Source organism: Rana temporaria, chromosome 11, assembly GCF_905171775.1.
Source record: "Rana temporaria chromosome 11, aRanTem1.1, whole genome shotgun sequence".
Classification (NCBI taxonomy): Eukaryota; Metazoa; Chordata; class Amphibia; order Anura; family Ranidae; genus Rana; species Rana temporaria.
Genome location: NC_053499.1, coordinates 8,780,879 through 8,803,203, shown reverse-complemented (window position 1 = coordinate 8,803,203; position 22,325 = coordinate 8,780,879). Strand labels below are relative to the sequence as shown.

The window sequence follows — 22,325 nt, the reverse complement described above, 5'->3', positions numbered from 1 at the left end:
TGTCAAGCTAGATGGTTTACCGTGTTGCAGAAACATCTTCTTTTAGGAATGCATACCTAGAGGGCAAATTCTGAGCACAAACTCCATGCAGATGGGCAGCCTGGCTAGAATGGAACCCAAACCACAACTGCTCAGAAACACACAAAATGTATGCATCATCACAGAACACTGGGAAGTAATGAATAACAGGTTGGCAGAACTAAAAATACCATAAAAAAAAACCACAAACTGTAAAAGCAGAAAAATGTGCCCATGTCAAAAAGGAATATAAATGGTAATTAAGACCGATGCTGGTATCAATTTCTACAACCAACGCTGTAAAAGATCTTTGGCAAACTTCGCGAAACTTTGTGGAAAATTTTTAATTGCTTCGCAGTATTCTTTTTTTATTTTTATTAGTTATGACAAACGATATGAGAATGAACCAATTTTGGAAGAGGACGTGAAGCGCTTCACACCCAGAATCATGACAGCCCCCCCAGCTTTAGTCCGGCCTTACTGCTTTAAAGTGATTGTAAAGCCTCAAGGTATTGTCACCCGAATGCATTCTATGCATTAAGGTGAAAAACCTTCTGTGATGCACCCCCCCCCCTTTCCTTACCTGAGCCCGATCCAGCAATGTGCATGAGCGCAGCAGCTCTTGACGCTGTCTCTCTCCTCATTTGATAGACTTGAGCCATTGGCTCCCGTTGCTGTTAATCAAATCCTGTTACATGGGTCAATGGACGCAGCAGCAGGACTAGGGAGCGCGCCCACACGGATTCCCCCAGGGAAAGTGGTTTTCCGTGGGGACACCCGGTGAAAAGGATCACCGGCGGGGGACCCCAGAAGAGGATCAGGGCTGCTCTGTGCAAAATGACTGCACAGATCAGGCAAGTATTAAAAAAAAAAAAAGACCCGCTGTGACTTCGGCAGGGAGACCCGCTGGGACATCTGCAGAGAGAACCGCTGGGACATCTGCAGAGAGAACCGCTGGGACATCTGCAGAGAGAACTGCTGGGACATCTGCAGAGAGAACCGCTGGGACTTTTGCAGAGAGACCCGCTGGGACCTCTGCAGAGAGACCCGCTGGGACTTTTGCAGAGAGACCCGCTGGGACTTTTGCAGAGAGACCCGCTGGGACTTTTGCAGAGAGACCCGCTGGGACTTTTGCAGAGAGACCCGCTGGGACATCTGCAGAGAGACCCGCTGGGACATCTGCAGAGAGACCCGCTGGGACATCTGCAGAGAGACCTGCTGGGACATCTGCAGAGAGACCCGCTGGGACATCTGCAGAGAGACCCGCTGAGACCTCTGCAGAGAGACCCGCTGGGACCTCTGCAGAGAGACCCGCTGGGACCTCTGCAGAGAGACCCGCTGGGACCTCTGCAGAGAGACCCGCTGGGACCTCTGCAGAGAGACCCGCTGGGACCTCCAGTGGCCTAAAAACAAAAATCAGAAGCTCCGGGACTGCTGAGACTTGTAGTGCCAGATTTTGAAAATGTGAATCTACTTCGACATCTGCTGCTTTTAGCATCAGTAAACAGAAAACTTCACTTTCCTGAAAATATCATAAAAAAAGGGGGGGAGGGGGACAGGGACACGGAGGGCAAGAACGGGGCCCAAAGGGACCGGGCCAGACCAGAAAGACGCAGCTTCCGTTTCATGTAAGCGTAAGCTCCAGGGGTTTCTATTTCCTACAGCTGCTACTTTGTAACCTTTCTAATGCTCATCTGCTTTTACAAGACGATCATTTCTGAATGTTATGTGGAAAATCATTAACCGTTTCTATGGTCCACCATTCAAATAAAAGGGCAGGATACATCTTTTTATTTTATACTTCAGTGTAATGCCAACAGTAAGATTGTTCTCCGGTCTTTCATATATACAGCGATGTACTTCCTCTGCATGCTAAAAGAGCAAAACATAATTATAAATACAAACCAGGTCACATTTCTTCTCTTCCGCTCAGCCACATACAAAAAAAAAAAACACTCTACACATCGCTTTATCCATTTTCCTTTTATTCACTTCACTCCCACGGATGAAAATTACACACTCACATTAAAAAGTTGCTCGAATGCACCAAGATTTACAAGCATACGTGTCTGCACAGTCCTGCAAACAAAATGCTGATCTTTTACCACTTCCTATGCACGATGACGTCATCCAGTTTAGCCCCGCCTCTATGCGTTACGCCACAAGGTCACCTGACTTCATCAGGATAAATTAATTCATCAACTATATCATTGCTAGCATGCAGCCTGAGAGAAGAGAAAAGCCCTCCTCCTTACTTGCTACTGGACGGTTTTTGCGGATGTAATCCCTTCCCACTTTCTTCCCTTGTGCTTCTGTTACACTCTTATTATAGCCAGATAGTACAAAGAAAACCCCCCCTGGGGAGACTGCAATGGATGGGCGCCGGGGAGGCTGCATTGGATGGGCGCCCGGGGAGGCTGCATTGGATGGGCGCCCGGGGAGGCTGCATTGGATGGGCGCCCGGGGAGGCTGCATTGGATGGGCGCCCGGGGAGGCTGCATTGGATGGGCGCCCGGGGAGGCTGCATTGGATGGGCGCCCGGGGAGGCTGCATTGGATGGGCGCCCGGGGAGGCTGCATTGGATGGGCGCCCGGGGAGGCTGCATTGGATGGGCGCCCGGGGAGGCTGCATTGGATGGGCGCCGGGGAGGCTGCAATGGATGGGCGCTGGGGAGGCTGCATTGGATGGGCGCCGGGGAGGCTGCATTGGATGGGCGCCGGGGAGGCTGCATTGGATGGGTGCCAGGGAGGCTGCATTGGATGGGCGCCGGGGAGGCTGCATTGGATGGGCGCCGGGGAGGCTGCATTGGATGAGTGCCGGGAAGGCTTCATTGTATGGGCGCTGGGAAGGCTGCATGGATGGGCTGCATTTGATGGGCGCTTAAATAAAAAGGTGGGGTATACATGGGCAGGGCAAAGGGCTGGAGTCAAGGGTGGGGCGGAAAAATTAGGTTTTGCCAAGGGCGGCAAAAATCCTTGCACCAGCCCTGGCTGGATCGAGCTCCCTCCTCTGTCACCATTTTTCTCTTGGTGTCAGGAAAACCTGTCAGAAGTGACTCATGCGGATAGCAGAGGAAGGAGGCAGAAGACAGAAATGACACTTAGTGCTCTGGATTGAGACAAGTACACGCTATAGGAGGGATATGCTTTGTTCATATTTCATGTCTGAGGTTTACAACCATTTTAAAACTAAAAACTCCTAGAAGTAAGCCATAGTAAACGTGCAGCTTTCTGCATTGTGACTTATTAATTCTTAGAGGGAATGTTCTGGGTGAGGCTCACAGGTTGGACCGGGTACAGCAGGTCACATGCATTGCTAAATATACTCATCACCTTGACAAGAGAGAGCATGCAGACATTCCTGGGAACATCGGGCTTCTGTGGATTAATGTATTCTAATGTGTACAAGACGCTCCGCCCATCATGTGCTCTCTGTACAGAACGATTACACAGGGCTCAGTTCTCTGTCATCTACAGAACGATTACACAGGGCTCAGTTCTCTCATCTACAGAACGATTACACAGGGCTCAGTTCTCTCATCTACAGAACGATTACACAGGGCTCAGTTCTCTCATCTACAGAACGATTACACAGGGCTCAGTTCTCTCATCTACAGAACGATTACACAGGGCTCAGTTGTACTGGATACAAACCAGTGGCGGCCCGTCCATAGGGGCGCCCGGGCGTCGCCCCCCCCCCCCCTCCTGTAGTCATAAAAAAAAAAAAAACGGGCCCTTTAAGACATTAAGAATGTCGTTCTGCAGCGCCGCCCCCTCTGGCTCTCGCAAATAACATACATTCATGCATTGCATGAATGTATGTTATTGTTGCCAGCTGCCGCTGGTCTATTCAGATGGCCGGACATTGAGCGCCGGTTACCTGAATAACGGCAGCTGGTTGGCTGTGCGGAAATGCCAGAGCCAGAGGGGGGGGAATAACGCCCCAATGTTGGTGTCAGTGGGGGGGAATAATGCCCCATCATTTGTGACAGTGGGAGGAATAGATCCTCATCGTCGGCGTCCGTGGGAGGAATATTGCAATATCGTCAGTGTCAGTGGGGGGAATAATGCCCCATCATTGGTGTCAGTGGGAGGAATAGTGCCCCATCAATAGTGACAGTGAGAAAGGATAGTGCCCCATCACTGGTTTTAGTGGGAGGAATAGTGCCCCATCATTGGTGTCAGTGGGTGGAATAATGGCCCATCATTCGTGTCGGTATGAGGAAGAGTGCCCCATCACTGGTGTCAGTAGAAGGAATAATGCCCCATCATTGGTGTCAGTGAGAGAAATAGTGCCCCATCATTGTTATCAGTGGGAGGAATAATGGCCCATCATTGGTATCAGTGGGAGGAATAATGCCCCATCATTGGTGTCAGTGGGAGGAATAATGGCCCATCATTGGTATCAGTGGGAGGAATAGTGGCCCATCATTGGCATCAGTGGGAGGAATAATGGCCCATCATTGGTGTCAGTGGGAGGAATAATGGCCCATCATTGGTATCAGTGGGAGGAATAATGCCCCATCATTGGCATCAGTGGGAGGAATAGTGGCCCATCATTGGTGTCCGTAGGAGGAATAATGCCACATTGTTGGTGTCCATGGGAGCAGTGTTAATTTTGGCAGCAAATTTCGATTTCGTTTTAGTCTTGGCCTTGTGACTAAAATGGCATTTTAGTTTTAGTCCCATTTTAGTCTTCTGCAATTGTTTTAGTCGTATTTAGTCTACTACATTTAAGTCAACTAAAATCTCAGCACATTTTAGTCATCTAAAATGTAATGGGTGTAATTAAATTGTAATGCATTATTTAAGCGTTTCTCTAAAATTTCCAAACTCATTATATACGGCTGGAGTAAAAAATCTCTGATGTTATTATTTATGGTATTGAGGTATGAACATAAACTACAGACCAGTGTTCATTTTGAAGTAAAATTTCAATTTAATTTTAGTCGTATTTTAGTCACCTCAATTGTTTTCAATTTAGTCGACTAAAATATTTTAGTCAACTAAATTAACACTGTGTGGGAGGAATAGTGCCCCATGGTTGGTGTCAATGGGAAGAATAATCGTCTGTATAAGTGGAAGGAATAGTGCCCCATCATTGGTGAGTGGGAGGAATAGATCCCCATCGTCGGTGTCAGTGGGAGGAATAGTGCCCCATCAATGGCGTCCGTAGGAGGAATAGTGCCCCATCATTGGTGTCCGTAGGAGGAATAGTGCCCCATCATTGGCGTCCGTAGGAGGAATAGTGCAATATTGTCAGTGTCAGTGGGGGGAATAATGCCCCATATCAGTGGAAAGAATAGCACTTCATATTTGTGGGAGAAATTCCCAAGGTATGTAGAAATCCCAAATTGTTTATTTTCTCCAAAAAGAAAAGAAAAAAGGCGGAGTTTCACTTTATAATGGACAGATAATAGTTCCCTTTATAAGACTCATAAACACAATGATAGGAGTGAAGCGTCGTCACCCTTCCATTCTCCTCCATGTAATCCTGTGTGAATAATAATTGTAATTATCTCTTTTATGACAGTTCTGCGTCTCGTAATACGAATCAGTGACTCAGGCGGCGGGGACGTGCGGATTCGCACTCTGCGCTTCACGTTTCGCCTTTTCTGGGGTTGATCCCGATGTTGCAGCGCAGAGTCTCGGTTTATAAATCTTCACAGAGATGCGGTTTTTACGCACGAAGGCCCGCGCCAAGCTGACTGATCTTTGTTTCGGCGGTTAGTCCGGCCGTGGCAGACGGGGGCCGGAGGATTAGAGAGAAAATTCACCGCATCATCTCACAGATGGGCGAGATCAAAGGCTGGGGGACCGGCGTGAAAATCCGGGTCTGGCACACAGGAGACGTATGCTAGGGGGTGGCGTGTGTGTGGCCAGGACCGTCACTGCCAATCCTGCAGCTTCAAATTAACCCCAAAGGTGTAGAATGGACACACAGGGGAGATTTACTAAAACTGGAGAGTGAAAAATCTGGTCCTGCACTATGTCTGCAGTCTCTGACCTTCTCCTGTACTATTTCTGAAGTCTCTGACCGTTTCCTGTACTATGTCTGCAGTCTCTGAGCATCTCCTAAATCAGGTCTGCAGTCTTTTACCATCTCCTGAATCAGGTTTGCAGTCTCTGACCAGCATCTGTAGTATGTCTGCAGTCTCTGACCAGCTCCTGTAGTATGTCTGCAGTCTCTGACCAGCTCCTGTAGTATGTCTGCAGTCTCTGACCAGCTCCTGTAGTATGTCTGCAGTCTCTGACCAGCTCCTGCACCATGTCTGCCGTCTCTGACCAGCGCCTGTAGTATGTCTGCAGTCTCTGACCAGCTCCTGTACCATGTCTGCAGTCTCTGACCAGCTCCTGCACCATGTCTGCCGTCTCTGACCAGCGCCTGTACCATGTCTGCAGTCTCTGACCAGCTCCTGTACCATGTCTGCAGTCTCTGACCAGCTCCTGTACCATGTCTGCAGTCTCTGACCAGCTCCTGTACCATGTCTGCAGTCTCTGACCAGCTCCTGTACCATGTCTGCAGTCTTTGACCATCTCCTATTACACGTCTACAGTCTCTTACCATCTCCTGTACTATGTCTGGAGTCTCTGCCCATCTCCTTTTACACGTCTACAGTCTCTGACAATCTCCTGCTTGTCTGTAGTCTCTGACATTGTATTTACTGAATATTCTGGGCAGCCCTTTAGTGATATTTGCTCAAAATGCTGGAGTTTTGCCTTAAGCCGACTCATTCTACATACAGGAGGTTGGATTCTGTAGAGCTGCGGGCTGTGAAAAGTGTGGTCTCTGTTCTTCTGTACAATGCGCTGTATACAGAGTACAATGTGTCCCTGCGTTACTTGCCACAACGAGCAAAGGATGCTAATAAATGTCACATTGGCCTCTATCTTTGGAATTCTGGTGAACTCCTTGGTTCTCCGTGCCGGAGACCAGATCTGGGTGTAAGCGTTCCCAATATCCCAAATACGTTCCCAATATGCCATATACGTTCCCAATATCCTGTATACATTCCCAATATCCCATATCCGTTCCCAATATCCCATATCCGTTCCCAATATCCCATATCCGTTCCCAATATGCCATATACGTTCCCAATATCCCCTATACGTTCCCAATATCCCATATCCGTTCCCAATATGCCATATACGTTCCCAATATCCCCTATACGTTCCCAATATCCCATATCCGTTCCCAATATCCCATATCCGTTCCCAATATCCCATATACGTTCCCAATATCCCATATACGTTCCCAATATCCCATATACGTTCCCAATATCCCATATACGTTCCCATATCCCATATACGTTTCCAAGACTGCAGTTCCAGTATGTTATAAAGTGTCATTTATTCCGACACCGACGTTCCCAATATCCCATAAACGTTCCCAATATCCCATAAACTTTCCCAATATCCCCTATATGTTCCCAATATCACATATCCCATATACGTTCCCATATTCCATATACGTTCCCAATATCCCATATATGTGCCCAATATCCCATACGTTCCCAATATCCCATATACGTTCCCAATATCCCATATACGTTCCCAATATCCCATATACGTTCCCAATATCCCATATATGTGCCCAATATCCCATACGTTCCCAATATCCCATATACGTTCCCAATATCCCATATATGTGCCCAATATCCCATACGTTCCCAATATCCCATATACGTTCCCAATATCCCATATACGTTCCCAATACCCCCTATACGTTCCCAATACCCCCTATACGTTCCCAACATCCCATATACGTTCCCAACATCCCATATCCGTTCCCAACATCCCATATCCGTTCCCAACATCCCATATACGTTCCCAATATCGCAGTTCCAGTATGTTATAAAGTGTCATTTATTCCGACGTTTTAGGAATGCCATTCTTCCCTTTACATAATCTCATTAACCTTCTCCGCTTCCTCCAATGACACGGGAAAACCTGTATTCTAGAAATATTGCCACCCGCAACGCTCCGACCATAACAACAATCTAACCCCCGGGGGGGGGAGGGGGCAATCAATCTTTACAGAACATCGAGGGAACTGACATGGATGATGGATCCAAGCAAGATATGCTAAAGAATAATTCATAAAAAAAAAAGATCCTTTAAAGAGAACCTGTGGAATGCAAAGCTTGTGCTAGAGAACATTACACAGCAATGCAGAAAATATAATGGTTATACACGCTAGTGTGTGTGTGTATATATATATATATGTAAAATAATATATATATGTATGTGTGTATATATATATATATTATATACACACACACACACACACACACACACACAGGCCTCGACAAAATCCGAGCGCCCGGTCGCAATTGTGACAAGAAATTGTGACCTGGCGCCTGGGGAAGCTTAAGCCTGCAGAAAGCCGCAAAGCCTCGGCCTCAATTACCAGCCGGCGTGGGGCGCGATCGCGGCGGGCCCGCGCCTGCCGGTAATTGAGGCCGCGGCTTTGCAGCCTTCACAGAAGGAAACCGAGGCCTGCAGAAGGCCGCAAAGCCACGGCCTCAATTAGCGGCCGGCGTGGGCAGGCCGCTAATTGAGGCCGCGGCTTTGCGGCCTTTTGTAGGCCTCAGCTTCCTTCTGTGATCTGGCGCCATCTTGTGGTGGCCGTTGGCATTTCAGGTTACATTACAAGTAGCAAAACAGCGTTACTAATGCGTTTTCACTGTTTTCACTGCCATCTCCTCACATCTAATTAGAACCCCCAAACATTATATACATTTTTTATTCTAACACCCTAGAGAATAAAATGGCAGTCATTGCAATACTTTGTCACATCGTATTTGCGCAGCGGTCTTACAAGCGCACTTTTTTGGGGGAAAAAATAAAAAAATTTGAATTAAAAAAATAAGACAACAGTAAAGTTAGCCCAATTTTTTTTATATTGTGAAAGATAATGTTACGCCGAGTAAATTGATACCCAACATGTCACGCTTCAAAATTGCGTCCGCTCGTGGAATGGCGACAAACTTTTACCCTTTAAAATCTCCATAGGCGACGTTTAAAAAATTCTACAGGTTGCATGTTTTGAGTTACAAAGGAGGTCTAGGGCTGGAATTATTGCTCTCGCTCCGACGATCGCGGTGATACCTCACTTGTGTGGTTTGAATACCATTTACATATGCGGGCGCTGCTCACGTATGCGTTCGCTTCTGCGCGCGAGCTTGGCGGGACAGGGGGTGCGTTTTTGGCTCCTAACTTTAACTGCCTCCTAGATTCCAAGCAAATTTGTCAAACCCTGTGTGTGTATGTGTGTGTATATATATATATATATATATATATATATATATATATATATATATATATATATATATATATATATATATATATATATATATATATATATATATATATACATATATACATACACATATACATATACATATACATATACACACACACACACATGCCAAATTCCATACAAGCCCAATTTGGGTCAACGACGTCTGGCGAGTAAAGACCTGTATCCCAATTTTTTGTCTCTTTGTGCTTTTTGTAAGGATCGCTCGGAAAATTATTGAATATTGGGGGCTACACGCAGCCAAAGATATTCCTGTATGTGAGAGATTTTTCGTCATTATTTATTCATCTGTTACATGGACTTCATCACTGATTTCCCAACATATCTATACTTTGGTTTTTGGCACAGTAATTACTGTATATGCTCGAGTATAAGCCAAATTTTTCAGCACATTTTTTTGTGCTGAAAACGCCCCCCATGGCTTATACTCGAGTCACTTTTTTGGGCCTGATCTCCCGGACTTTGGGGACCCCGGTACCGGCCGACCGTAGGTCCCCTGGACCCCAAACTTGGCACACATGTAGCCCCACTCTTCCTCTACAAGTACGGCCGGGGAGCACCGATTTTTTTTAAAGCCGGTCATCCCTTCCATAGACTCCCATGTTAAATGGTAATTTCTCCGGTGACTTTGGGGACCCGGTACCGGCCTGTCGTAGGTCCCCTGGACCCGGAACTTGGCACACATGTAGCCACATTTTTTTTCTACAATTGAGCAAAGTTTGGGACCTACAGCCGGGGAGCACCGATTTTTCAAAGCCGGGCTCCCCTTCCATAGACTCCCATGTTAAACGTCAGTCTAGTCATGGGCACAGTGCGGCATGGACACAGAGCGGCATGGACACAGTGCGGCATGGACACAGAGCGGCATGGACACAGTGCGGCATGGACACAGTGCGGCATGGACACAGTGCGGCATGGACACAGTGCGGCATGGACACAGTGAGGCATGGACACAGTGAGGCATGGACACAGTGCGGCATGGACACAGTGCGGCATGGACACAGTGCGGCATGGACACAGTGCGGCATGGACACAGTGCGGCATGGGCACAGTGAGGCATGCAGATGGAAACCCTAGGCTTATACTCGAGTCAATAAGTTTTCCCATTTTTTGGTGGTAAAATTAGGTGCCTCGGCTTATACTCGAGTATATACGGTAAATGATGTTTACATGTTTTTGATTGCTTGATTGTACACTGTCACTTTATCGTTATTTTGTAATTTGCTGGTTACATAGTAACAAGCGATGTTAATCACGGAGCTTTTCTCCAGTGTATCGTTTAATGCAGATAAATGTGTCACATTCATGTTTTCATCTACAATGGAAAATCTTCAGGGAGTTTTCTTGCACCTTTTAATTTCAATGTCCAACGCCGCAGAAGAACGATGCACGAGGTTGGGAGTCATGGACACTGTAAATAAACATGGCCGCACCCAGAATTAATTTGCCATGATTTTATAAGATGAAATTTAACAAATCGCAAAATACTGAAAAGATTAACCACTTAAGGACCCAGACTTTTATCTGACAAAATTACTGTATTAATGAGAGGGCACACCTGGGCCCTGCCCAGGGGCCCCAGCTGCATGGGGGGGCCCTGCACTTTCCTCAAAGCAGCTGGTCCTTGAGCCCACGCTGCCCAGAAATTGGGGGCCCCATGATGGCACTGAGAGTGATAGATACACAGGGGAGGCAGTCTACCTCCTACCTACTTAATGTCTGTTTACCTTCACTGTCATCATTGTAGGGGCCCCAGAGCATTACTTTGCCCAGGGGCCCATGATGCTATTAAGATGGCCCTGCTTCAGAGTACATGCGCTGGTGATGTCACCAGCTGCATCCAGAGTGAATATCTCCTAAACGGTGCACGTTTACTAGATATTCATTTTACCTACAGGTGAGCCTTATTATAGCAGGGAGAAAACTCACCCAAGCTCTACCACTGTATAATGCAATTAGTGTGCAGAGTGATCGGTGCGCTGGCTAATTGAGTTCACAGTGAATCCATAACAAACACGGTATATGTGTGTGTGTGAGAATAAAATAAAAAAATATATATAATATATACACACCGTATATACTCGAGTATAACCCGAGTTTTTCAGCACATTTTCTTGTGCTGAAAATGCCCCCCTCGGTTTATACTCGAGTCACCTTTTTGCGCCTGATCTCCTGGACTTTGGAGACCCAGTACTGGCCAGCCGTAGGTCCCCTGGACCCCAAACTTGGCACACATGTAGCCCCACTCTTCCTCTACAAGTGTGGAAAGGTGGAGGGTCCGGGGGACCTACGGCCGAGGAGCACCGGCTTTTCAAACCCGGGCACCCCTTCAATAGACTCCCATGTTAAACGGTAATTTCTCTGGTGAATTTGGGGACCGCGGAACCGGCCGGTCGTAGGTCCCCTGGACCTGGAACTTATGTAGCCCCATTTCTCCTCTACAAGTGTGCAAAGTTTGTGGTCTGGGGGACCTACGGCTGGGGAGCTCCGATTTTTCAAAGCCGGCACCCCTTCCATAGACTCCCATGTTAAACGTCAGTCTAGTCATGGGCACAGTGAGGCATGGACACAGTGAGGCATGGGCACAGTGAGGCAAAGTGAGGCACAGCGAGGCATGCAGATGGACACCCTAGGCTTATACTCGAGTCAATACGTTTTTCCATTTTTTTGTGGTAAAATTAGGTGCCTCGGCTTATATTCGGGTTGGTTTATACACGAGTATATACGAGATATATCTACCGTATTTATCGGCGTATATCGCGCACTTTTTTAGTGCGCGATATAAATCGTGGGTGCGCGATATACGCCGATACCCGCTTCCCGCGCCGTGTTTGAATTCCTGCGCCGACATATACTGAGCGCAGTACACTCGGGTACATTCGGCCAGGCTCGGCTTCACTCGTAGTCACGCTCTGTGACGTTTATGCGTGAGAAGCCGAGCCTGGCCGAATATACCCGAGTGTACTGCGCTTGGTATACGTCGGCAGAGGCTTCAAACTGAGTGCGGGAAGCGGGGATTCGACATGAAGACAGCGTGGGACACCACCGAGGCCGCAGACGGACGCCGGACCGGACGAGGCCGCCGGGCAAGACACCAAAACTGTAAGTAGTAAAATGTAATAAAATGTTTTTTTACAGGAAAAACGGGTCAAAATTAGGGGTGCCCGCTATACGCCAGAGCGCGCAATACCCCGATAAATACGGGATATATATATATATATAGCCGAGGGAACGGTTAATTACAGCCAATGGCAGACAGCATTGCGGGCCCCCAGAAGGCGCACATTCTGGGATTGAAGACGTCTGACCTAAAACTATAAAAGGTTTCCGATATCACTCGTGCCAGCTTGCGGCCCAGTACCAGCCTCTCCTGTGAAAGGTAATGAAGGCGAATATCGCGGTGGGAGGAGCAGAGAGAAGATGACACTTTGAAGCGGTAAAATATTATTTTTGCTACATTGTATCACTACAGAACTTTGTTACTTTTTTGTTCTGTGAATTTGGTCCAGGAACATATAAACATAAACTGCTAAAAATATCACAATACACTGCGTTCCACCTACCAGTTCAATCCCTTGTGGGAACGGCGTTTCGCTCCAGTCCGTCAGAGGAAACCTTTGAATTATTTTGCCCAATCCTTCACTAGAGGCTGTGAATAGAAAGAAAAATAAAGTCAATGTTCCGCAGCTGTATAACCACAAATGAGATACAAGGCTTTGTTCTGTACTGCAATCCTATCATGATTAAAACTTTGGATTCTTTCTGTGCTTTTCAGCCAAGACTTTCTATCCTCCAATACGGGATGATGAGCAGATCCCCGGATCCTATACAAAGGACCAAACTCTGGAATGATCCTTTAGGTGAAGGACACTGCTACACGCAGGGGGAGAGCTACACGCAGGGGGAGAGCTACACGGAGGGGGGAGAGCTACACGGAGGGGGGAGAGCTACACGGAGGGGGGAGAGCTACACGGAGGGGGGAGAGCTACACGGAGGGGGGAGAGCTACACGGAGGGGGGAGAGCTACACGGAGGGGGTAGAGCTACACGGAGGGGGAGAGCTACACGGAGGGGGGAGAGCTACACGGAGGGGGGAGAGCTACACGGAGGGGGGAGAGCTACACGGAGGGGGGAGAGCTACACGGAGGGGGGAGAGCTACACGGAGGGGGGAGAGCTACACGGAGGGGGGAGAGCTACACGGAGGGGGGAGAGCTTCACGGAGGGGGGAGAGCTACATGGAGAGGGGGAGAGCTACATGGAGAGGGAAAACTACACGGAGGGGGAGAGCTTCACGGAGGGGGAGAGCTACACAGAGGGGGAGAGCTACACAGAGGGGGAGAGCTACGCAGAGGGGGAGAGCTTCACGGAGGGGGGAGAGCTGCATGGAGCGGGACAGAATGGGGACAGTCAGCGGTCATCGGTGTGGCTTTGGGGGAAGTTACAAGCACCGATCACCGCTGTATAACTTTCACTAAAACAGCTGAAAAGGGGGCAGATCAGTGTTTGTAACTCCCCTGCCGCACCGATCACCCCTGACTGCCCAAGTATCGGGTGAAGCATCGGAGCATTTCCCCTGAGTACTTGGGGAAATGCTCGGTATCGGTACAGATACTAGTATCGGTATCGGGACATCCCTAGCCGTAACTAAACAAATGGAACGTAACAAATTAACAATAATAAAAAAATAACAATAATAACTTTTTATTAATTTTTTCCATTCCATTCATTAAGATGCGGCAGTCAATATTTTGGATAATTTGCAACTTTAGATAAATTTGGATCGTATTGGTAACTTCAGGTAAATTTGTATTCTTTAAGTTCACTAACAGCCAAATTTGAAAGAAAATTCCAATACCTTTAATTTAATAGTTAATTATTAGTTAGTTAGTTTTTCAAATTTTCTTTCTGGTTTTCGAATTAGTGGTCCAACTAGCGTCACAGGCTGTGATTAATATTTGGAGATGACAAGCTCTGCTATTAATCTTTTTTGGAGATCTAACGAGCTCCGCTATTCGTAACTATAAAAACATTTTGGATTCAGACCAGAGTTCTCCTTTAAACCTAAATCCAACATTGGCTGCACCTGCCGTCCTATTACTAGCTCACTAGCTGTGGACGGTGAACATTCGATTCCTCGACAAGTACATTAGCAATTGAAGTGAACATTAAATAAGCCGGAGCATAAATTAAAAATGACGTTTTCGGGGGGCCAGAAACTTTGCTCTTGTTGTGCAATAATTAGCAGCACATGTTCATCACGCCTTTCGAGCGCGAGTCAAGACAACTGAAAAAAAGCACGGCGGATCCGCACCGGTTACACAAAGTCCTCGAACAAAGTCCCAGCACAGCTGGCGAGAGTGGATCGTCCAAAAATACTCGCAATGGTTTCTATTCTGGGTCGGCGCTCGGTATGTATTCTGTGTAAGCAGGGAGACATCTGGGAGCATAGAAATAATGGAGGTGGGGGGGTGGCTCACTGATGGAGGTGGGCGGGGGGTGGCTCATTGATGGAGGTGGGTGGGGTGGGAAGACCCATTGATGGAGGTGGGGAGCTAAGGCCCATTGATGGAGGTGGGGAGCTAAGGCCCATTGATGGAGGTGGGGAGCTAAGGCCCATTGATGGAGGTGGGGAGCTAAGGCCCATTGATGGAGGTGGGGAGCTAAGGCCCATTGATGGAGGTGGGGAGCTAAGTCCCATTGATGGAGGTAGAGAGCTAAGGCCCATTGATGGAGGTGGGGAGCTAAGGCCCATTGATGGAGGTGGGGAGCTAAGGCCCATTGATGGAGGTGGGGAGCTAAGGCCCATTGATGGAGGTGGGGAGCTAAGGCCCATTGATGGAGGTGGGGAGCTTAGGCCCATTGATGGAGGTGGGGAGGTAAGGCCCATTGATGGAGGTGGGGAGCTAAGTCCCATTGATGGAGGTAGAGAGCTAAGGCCCATTGATGGAGGTGGGGAGCTAAGGCCCATTGATGGAGGTGGGGAGCTAAGGCCCATTGATGGAGGTGGGGAGCTAAGGCCCATTGATGGAGGTGGGGAGCTAAGGCCCATTGATGGAGGTGGGGAGCTAAGGCCCATTGATGGAGGTGGGGAGCTAAGGCCCATTGATGGAGGTGGGGAGCTAAGGCCCATTGATGGAGGTGGGGAGCTAAGGCCCATTGATGGAGGTGGGGTGGGAAGGCTCATTGATGGCGAGGGGATGGCTCATTGATGGAGGTGGGGAGGAAAGGCCCATTGATGGAGGTGGGGAGGAAAGGCCCATTGATGGAGGTGGGGAGGAAAGGCCCATTGATGGAGGTGGGGAGGAAAGGCCCATTGATGGAGGTGGGGAGGAAAGGCCCATTGATGGAGGTGGGGAGGTAAGGCCCATTGATGGAGGTGGGGAGGAAAGGCCCATTGATGGAGGTGGGGAGGAAAGGCCCATTGATGGAGGTGGGGAGGAAAGGCCCATTGATGGAGGTGGGGAGGAAAGGCCCATTGATGGAGGTGGGGAGGAAAGGCCCATTGATGGAGGTGGGGAGGGAAGGCTCATTGATGGCGAGGGGATGGCTCATTGATGGAGGTGTGGAGCCAAGGACCATTGATGGAGGTGGGGAGCCAAGGCCCATTGATGAAGGTGGGGAGCCAAGGCCCATTGATGAAGGTGGGGAGCCAAGGCCCATTGATGAAGGTGGGGAGCCAAGGCCCATTGATGAAGGTGGGGAGCCAAGGCCCATTGATGAAGGTGGGGAGCCAAGGCCCATTGATGAAGGTGGGGAGCCAAGGCCCATTGATGAAGGTGGGGAGCCAAGGCCCATTGATGAAGGTGGGGAGCCAAGGCCCATTGATGGAGGTGGGGAGCCAAGGCCCATTGATGGAGGTGGGGAGCCAAGGCCCATTGATGGAGGTGGGGAGCCAAGGCCCATTGATGGAGGTGGGGAGCCAAGGCCCATTGATGGAGGTGGGGAGCCAAGGCCCATTGATGGAGGTGGGGAGCCAAGGCCCATTGATGGAGGTGGGGAGCCAAGGCCCATTGATGGAGGTGGGGAGCCAAGGCCCATTGATGGAGGTGGGGAGCTAAGGCCCATTGATGGCGAGGGGATGGCTCATTGATGGAGGTGGGGAGCCAAGGACCATTGATGGAGGTGGGGAGGGAAGGCCCATTGATGGAGGTGGGGAGGGAAGGCTCATTGATGGCGAGGGGATGGCTCATTGATGGAGGTGGGGAGCCAAGGACCATTGATGGAGGTGGGGAGGGAAGGCCCATTGATGGAGGTGGGGAGGGAAGGCTCATTGATGGCGAGGGGATGGCTCATTGATGGAGGTGGGGAGCCAAGGACCATTGATGGAGGTGGGGAGGGAAGGCTCAGTGATGGAGGTGGGGAGGAAAAGCTCATTGCTGGAGGTGGGGAGGAAAAGCTCATTGATGGAGGTGGGGAGGAAAAGCTCATTGATGGAGGTGTGGGAAGGAGAATAGTTAGCAATTGCCTGGAATTCTGTTTTGAGGAAAGTACCAGAAGATACAAAATTGCCATTAAAATTTCAGACATTACAGCTTTGAACTTCTTCCCCACTTACTGTCTCGAAAAACAGGGGCAAGTTAGGTCTATGAGGGGGTTGGACTTTTGCCCAGCATAAGTAGAAAACACCCTGGATACAATAGGAGTAACAATACTCCATTCATTGGTATTAGTGAGAGGAATGGTACCCCATTTTTGGTATTGGAGAAGCAATAGTGCCCCATCATTGGTGTCAGTGGAAGGAATTGTGCCCCATCATTCTCGTCAGTGGGGGGGATAGTGCCCCATAATTTTTGTTATCAGTGTGAGGAATGGTGCCCAATTCCTGGTGTCAGTGGCAGGAATTATGCCCCATTGCCAACGTCACTTGGATGAATAGTGCCTTGTATCAGTGGGAGGAATACTGCCCCATCATTGGTGTCAGTGGGAGGAATAGTGACCCATCATTGGTGTCAGTGGGAGGAATAGTGGCCCATCATTGGTGTCAGTGGGGGAGAATAGTGACCCATCATTGGTGTCAGTGGGGGAGAATAGTGAACCATCATTGGTGTCAGTGGGGGAGAATAGTGAACCATCATTGGTGTCAGTGGGGGAGAATAGTGAACCATCATTGGTGTCAGTGGGGGAGAATAGTGACCCGTCATTGGTGTCAATGGGAGCAATAGTGACCCATCATTGGTGTCAATGGGAGCAATAGTGACCCATCATTGGTGTCAATGGGAGCAATAGTGACCCATCATTGGTGTCTTGGGAGCAGTAGTGAGCTATCATTGGTGTCAGTGGGGGGAATAGTGAACCATCATTGGTGTCAGTGTGAGGAATGGTGCCCTATTGTTATTAGTGTGAGGAATGGTGCCCCATTCTTGGCGTCAGTGGCAGTAATTCTGCCCCATTGCTAATGTCACTCGAATACATGGTGCCTTGTACCAGTTGGAGGAATAGTGCCCCAAGGGCCAGATAAGGGCACTCAAAAGGCCGCATCTGGCCCCTGTGCAACTATTTGAAGACCACTAATCTAGGCAACTAAATGCTTCCAATTTGCAACCCAGACAACCAATCAGAAAGCAGGAAAAACATACAAGGAAATCTGCTATCAAGGAGCTGCAACCATTGAAGAGACAACCCGTTGGCTGCCAGCAAAAGAAAGGTGCAGATTAACAAATTCAACAACCAACAAACACTAAAAGCAAAGTAAAAGAAAAAAGAACATAGAATTAGTATGTGGTTTCACAAAATCATCCAAAACGATTGAACCTATAATGCCCGGGAAACGTCACGACCAAAACTTGAAAGGCTCTGCTTTGTTCGAGACATCTCCGGATTAGGAGAACATTGCAAACCCGAGATTAATTCCCAACTGGCACGTACACAATGTCAGGCTTGTCTAACCTGTCCCAGCAATTGTAGTCTAGGAATCCCAAATTGGAGCGCGCACGTACACGCGCACACACACACACGCCTATCTGAACCCATTCATCTTGTTCCGTTGGCTTCAGTCTGCTCGGTGTGGATCGTCTACGTGAGGCAGGTGAAGAAAACCAACCTGAAGCAAACATATGCTGCCATTGTCTTGCCCCGGGGCATAACCTGCCAAGGTGCGGTCACAAGGCAAGGCACGAGGTGCGTAAAGAGAAAAGAAAAAAAAAAAGATCTATTCCTCAAATGTTTGATACAAACAAATTGAAAAAAAAACTTTATAGCATTGAAAATGAACATTGTTTATTTTATTTTTATTTATTTTTTGTGGTTTCCCACTGGAAAGATTTCCCTTCATTCCCTGCTCTGGAGAAGTCCCCTTGAACCGTCATCAGAACAGGTGCCCCATTGGAAGATCTCTCCTCCTGTTCCAATGGCCAACATATTTTTGGATTGGGCAACACAGTGGCTAGCACTTCCGCCTAGGGTCGTCGGTTCAAGTCCCAACCACGTCACTACCTGCCTGGAACTTGTATGTTCTCCCTGTGCGGGTTTCCTCCAGGTACTCCTTCTCACCTTCCAAAGACATGTTGGTTAATTGCCTCTCGTCTAAATTGGCCCCCTGAATAGACTTCTACATGGACATGAATATTATGGTGTGGCGCTTTCATTTTTAAAATTTACTCAACAAGCTTGGCAAGTGTTCTAACCCTTCACCACTCTATCCAAATCTATAAAAGGTTTTGGCTTTAGATACACTCTAAGCTTTGAAATCAATAAAAGGAACAAGGAAATTCCCAGCATTGTATCGGGAAACCCCCCGGCCTACAATGGTCTTGGTGGTGATAATGTGGTGTTCAAGGCTCACCAATAAACACAGTTATAGAATACATGGACCACATATTCATCCATCACCATTCTGGATGTCCAGCTTTATCCCTGCAAATTCTGGATGCCCACCATTATCCCTCCAAATTCTGGATGCCCCCCCCATTATCCCTCCAAATTCTGGATGCCCACCTTTACCCCTGCAAATTCTGGATGCCCACCATTATCCCTGCAAATTCTGGATGCCCACCATTATCCCTCAGAATTCTGTATGCCCACCATTATCCCTCAGAATTCTGGATGCCCACCATTATCCCTCAGAATTCTGGATGCCCCCCCATTATCCCTCCAAATTCTGGATGCCCCCCCATTATCCCTCCAAATTCTGGATGCCCCCCATTATCCCTCCAAATTCTGGATGCCCACCATTATTCCTCCAAATTCTGGATGCCCACCATTATCCCTCATAATTCTGGATGCCCACACCTTTATCCCTCATAATTCTGGATGCCCACACCTTTATCCCTCATAATTCTGGATGCCCACACCTTTATCCCTCAGAATTCTGGATGCCCACACCTTTATCCCTCAGAATTCTGGATGCCCACACCTTTATCCCTCAGAATTCTGGATGCCCACCTTTATCCCTCAGAATTCTGGATGCCCACCTTTATCCCTCAGAATTCTGGATGCCCACCTTAATCCCTCAGAATTCTGGATGCCCACCTTTGTCCCTCAGAATTCTGGATGCCCACCTTTGTCCCTCAGAATTCTGGATGCCCACCTTTGTCCCTCAGAATTCTGGATGCCCACCTTTGTCCCTCAGAATTCTGGATGCCCACCTTTGTCCCTCAGAATTCTGGATGCCCACCTTTGTCCCTCAGAATTATGGATGCCCACCTTTATCCCTCAGAATTATGGATCCCCCCACCCATTATCTCTCCGAATTCTGGATGCCCCACCATTATCCCTCAGAATTCCAGATGCCCACCATTATCCCTCCAAATTCTGGATATCCAACATTATCCCTCCAAATTCTGGATGCCCACCCTTTATCCCTCAGAATTCTGGATGCCCACCATAATCCCTCCAAATTCTGGATGCCCACCATAATCCCTCCAAATTCTGGATGCCCACCATTATCTGTCCAAATTCTGGATGCCCACCATTATCCCTCCAAATTCTGGATGCCCACCATTATCCCTCCAAATTCTGGATGCCCACCATTATCCCTCCAAATTCTGGATGCCCACCATTATCCCTCCAAATTCTGGATGCCCACCATTATACCTCCAAATTCTGGATGCCCACCATTATACCTCCAAATTCTGGATGCCCACCATTATCTCTCTTAATTCTGGATGCCCACCATTATCCCTCTAAATTCTGGATGCCCACCATTATCCCTCTAAATTCTGGATGCCCACCATTATCCCTCTAAATTCTGGATGCCCACCATTATTCCTCCAAATTCTGGATGCCCACCATTATCCCTCCAAATTCTGGATGCCCACCATTATCCCTCCAAATTCTGGATGCCCACCATTATCCCTCCAAATTCTGGATGCCCACCATTATACCTCCAAATTCTGGATGCCCACCATTATCCCTCCAAATTCTGGATGCCCACCATTATCCCTCCAAATTCTGGATGCCCACCATTATCCCTCCAAATTCTGGATGCCCACCATTATCCCTCCAAATTCTGGATGCCCACCATAATCCCTCCAAATTCTGGATGCCCACCATTATCTGTCCAAATTCTGGATGCCCACCATTATCCCTCTATATTCTGGATGCCCACCATTATCCCTCGGAATTCTAAATGCCCACCATTATCCCTGCAAAGTCCCCGTGAGATTTCACGCAGAAGCGAACGCATACGTAAATCGTGCCCGCATATGTAAACGACGTTCAAACCACACATGTGAGGCATCACCACGAACGTTAGAGCGAGAGAATTCTAGCCAAACACCTCCTCTGTAACTCTAAACAAGTAACCTTTAAAAAAAAAAAGCGTCGCCTATGGAGATTTTTAAGTTTGACGCCATACCACGAGTGTGCGCAATTTTAAAGCGTGACATGTTAGGGATCTATTTACTCGGTGTCACATTATCGGTCACATTATCCCAAAAAAAAATTTGGCCAACTTTACTGTTATTTTTTCCAACAATTGCGTTAAAAAAATGACTGCGCAAATACCGTGCGACATAAAAAGTTGCCGCCATTTTATTCCCTACGGTGTCTGCTAAAAAAAAATATATAATGTTTGGGGGTTCCGAGTCATTTTCTAGCAAAAAAATTATGTTACATGTAGGAGAGAATATGCGCGGTATGGAAGTGGTTAAAAGAAAATAATGCAGCTCTGGCGGGGTAATGGTTCCTCTCCAGCAGGACTCATCTGGTCCAGTGGCGGTCCTTATACAGGTAGAATGATGCTCGGTGCCCGCTTCCCGTCAATGACAGGCAGTGTGGGGAAAGCCAATGACTGGAGCTCAAGAACAGTTTTTCCTAATCATAAATTATTAAATGTCTATAATTGCTTTATAATTTTGACACTTTAATAATAAAATGAAGGAACCTGAGTCAGGGCAGGTCAGGCTCGGGACTGTTATTCCAGACTACGGGCAGAGCCCAGATAAATGATTGATATTTTTCCACTTTCTCTACCAGCTAATGTTTAACTCCTCTGTGTAAGGTCACATTCTATTACAAGGACAACAGAAAAATGACTTTCACCAATACCAGACACCTGCTAAAGTCACACACAGAGGAATTCCAGCCTGAAAAGACGGGATAGTGTTCTGGAATGATGTGTTTACCTTAACCACTTAACCCCCGGACCATATTGCTGGTCAAAGACCAGAGCACTTTTTGCGATTCGGCACTGCGTCGCTTTAACTGACAATTGCGCGGTCGTGCGACGTGGCTCCCAAACAAAATTGACGTCCTTTTTTCCCCACAAATAGAGCTTTCTTTTGGTGGTATTTGATCACCTCTGCGGTTTTTAGTTTTTGCGCTATAAACAAAAATAGAGCGACAGTTTTGAAAAAAAATAATATTTTTTACTTTTTGCTATAATAAATATCCCCCAAAAATATATAAAAAAACATTTTTTTTCCTCAGTTTAGGCCGATACGTATTCTTCTACCTATTTTTCGTTAAAAAAAAATTGCAATAAGCGTTTATTGATTGGTTTGCGCAAAAGTTATAGTGTTTACAAAATAGGGGATAGTTTTATGGCA

At 47.8% G+C, this 22,325-nt stretch overlaps 1 protein-coding gene across 4 annotated transcripts in view; it reads right to left on the bottom strand.

Moving 5' to 3' along the window:
- The window catches only part of SBF2 (SET binding factor 2), a 420,356-nt gene that overhangs the window by 325,448 nt on the left and 72,583 nt on the right, over positions 1-22,325 (bottom strand). For all 4 annotated transcript variants that reach the window (XM_040327974.1, XM_040327975.1, XM_040327976.1 and 1 more), the window contains exon 2: positions 12,903-12,988. In XM_040327974.1, the coding sequence (XP_040183908.1) occupies positions 12,903-12,988 (86 nt within the window). The remainder of the gene's footprint in view (positions 1-12,902; positions 12,989-22,325) is intronic.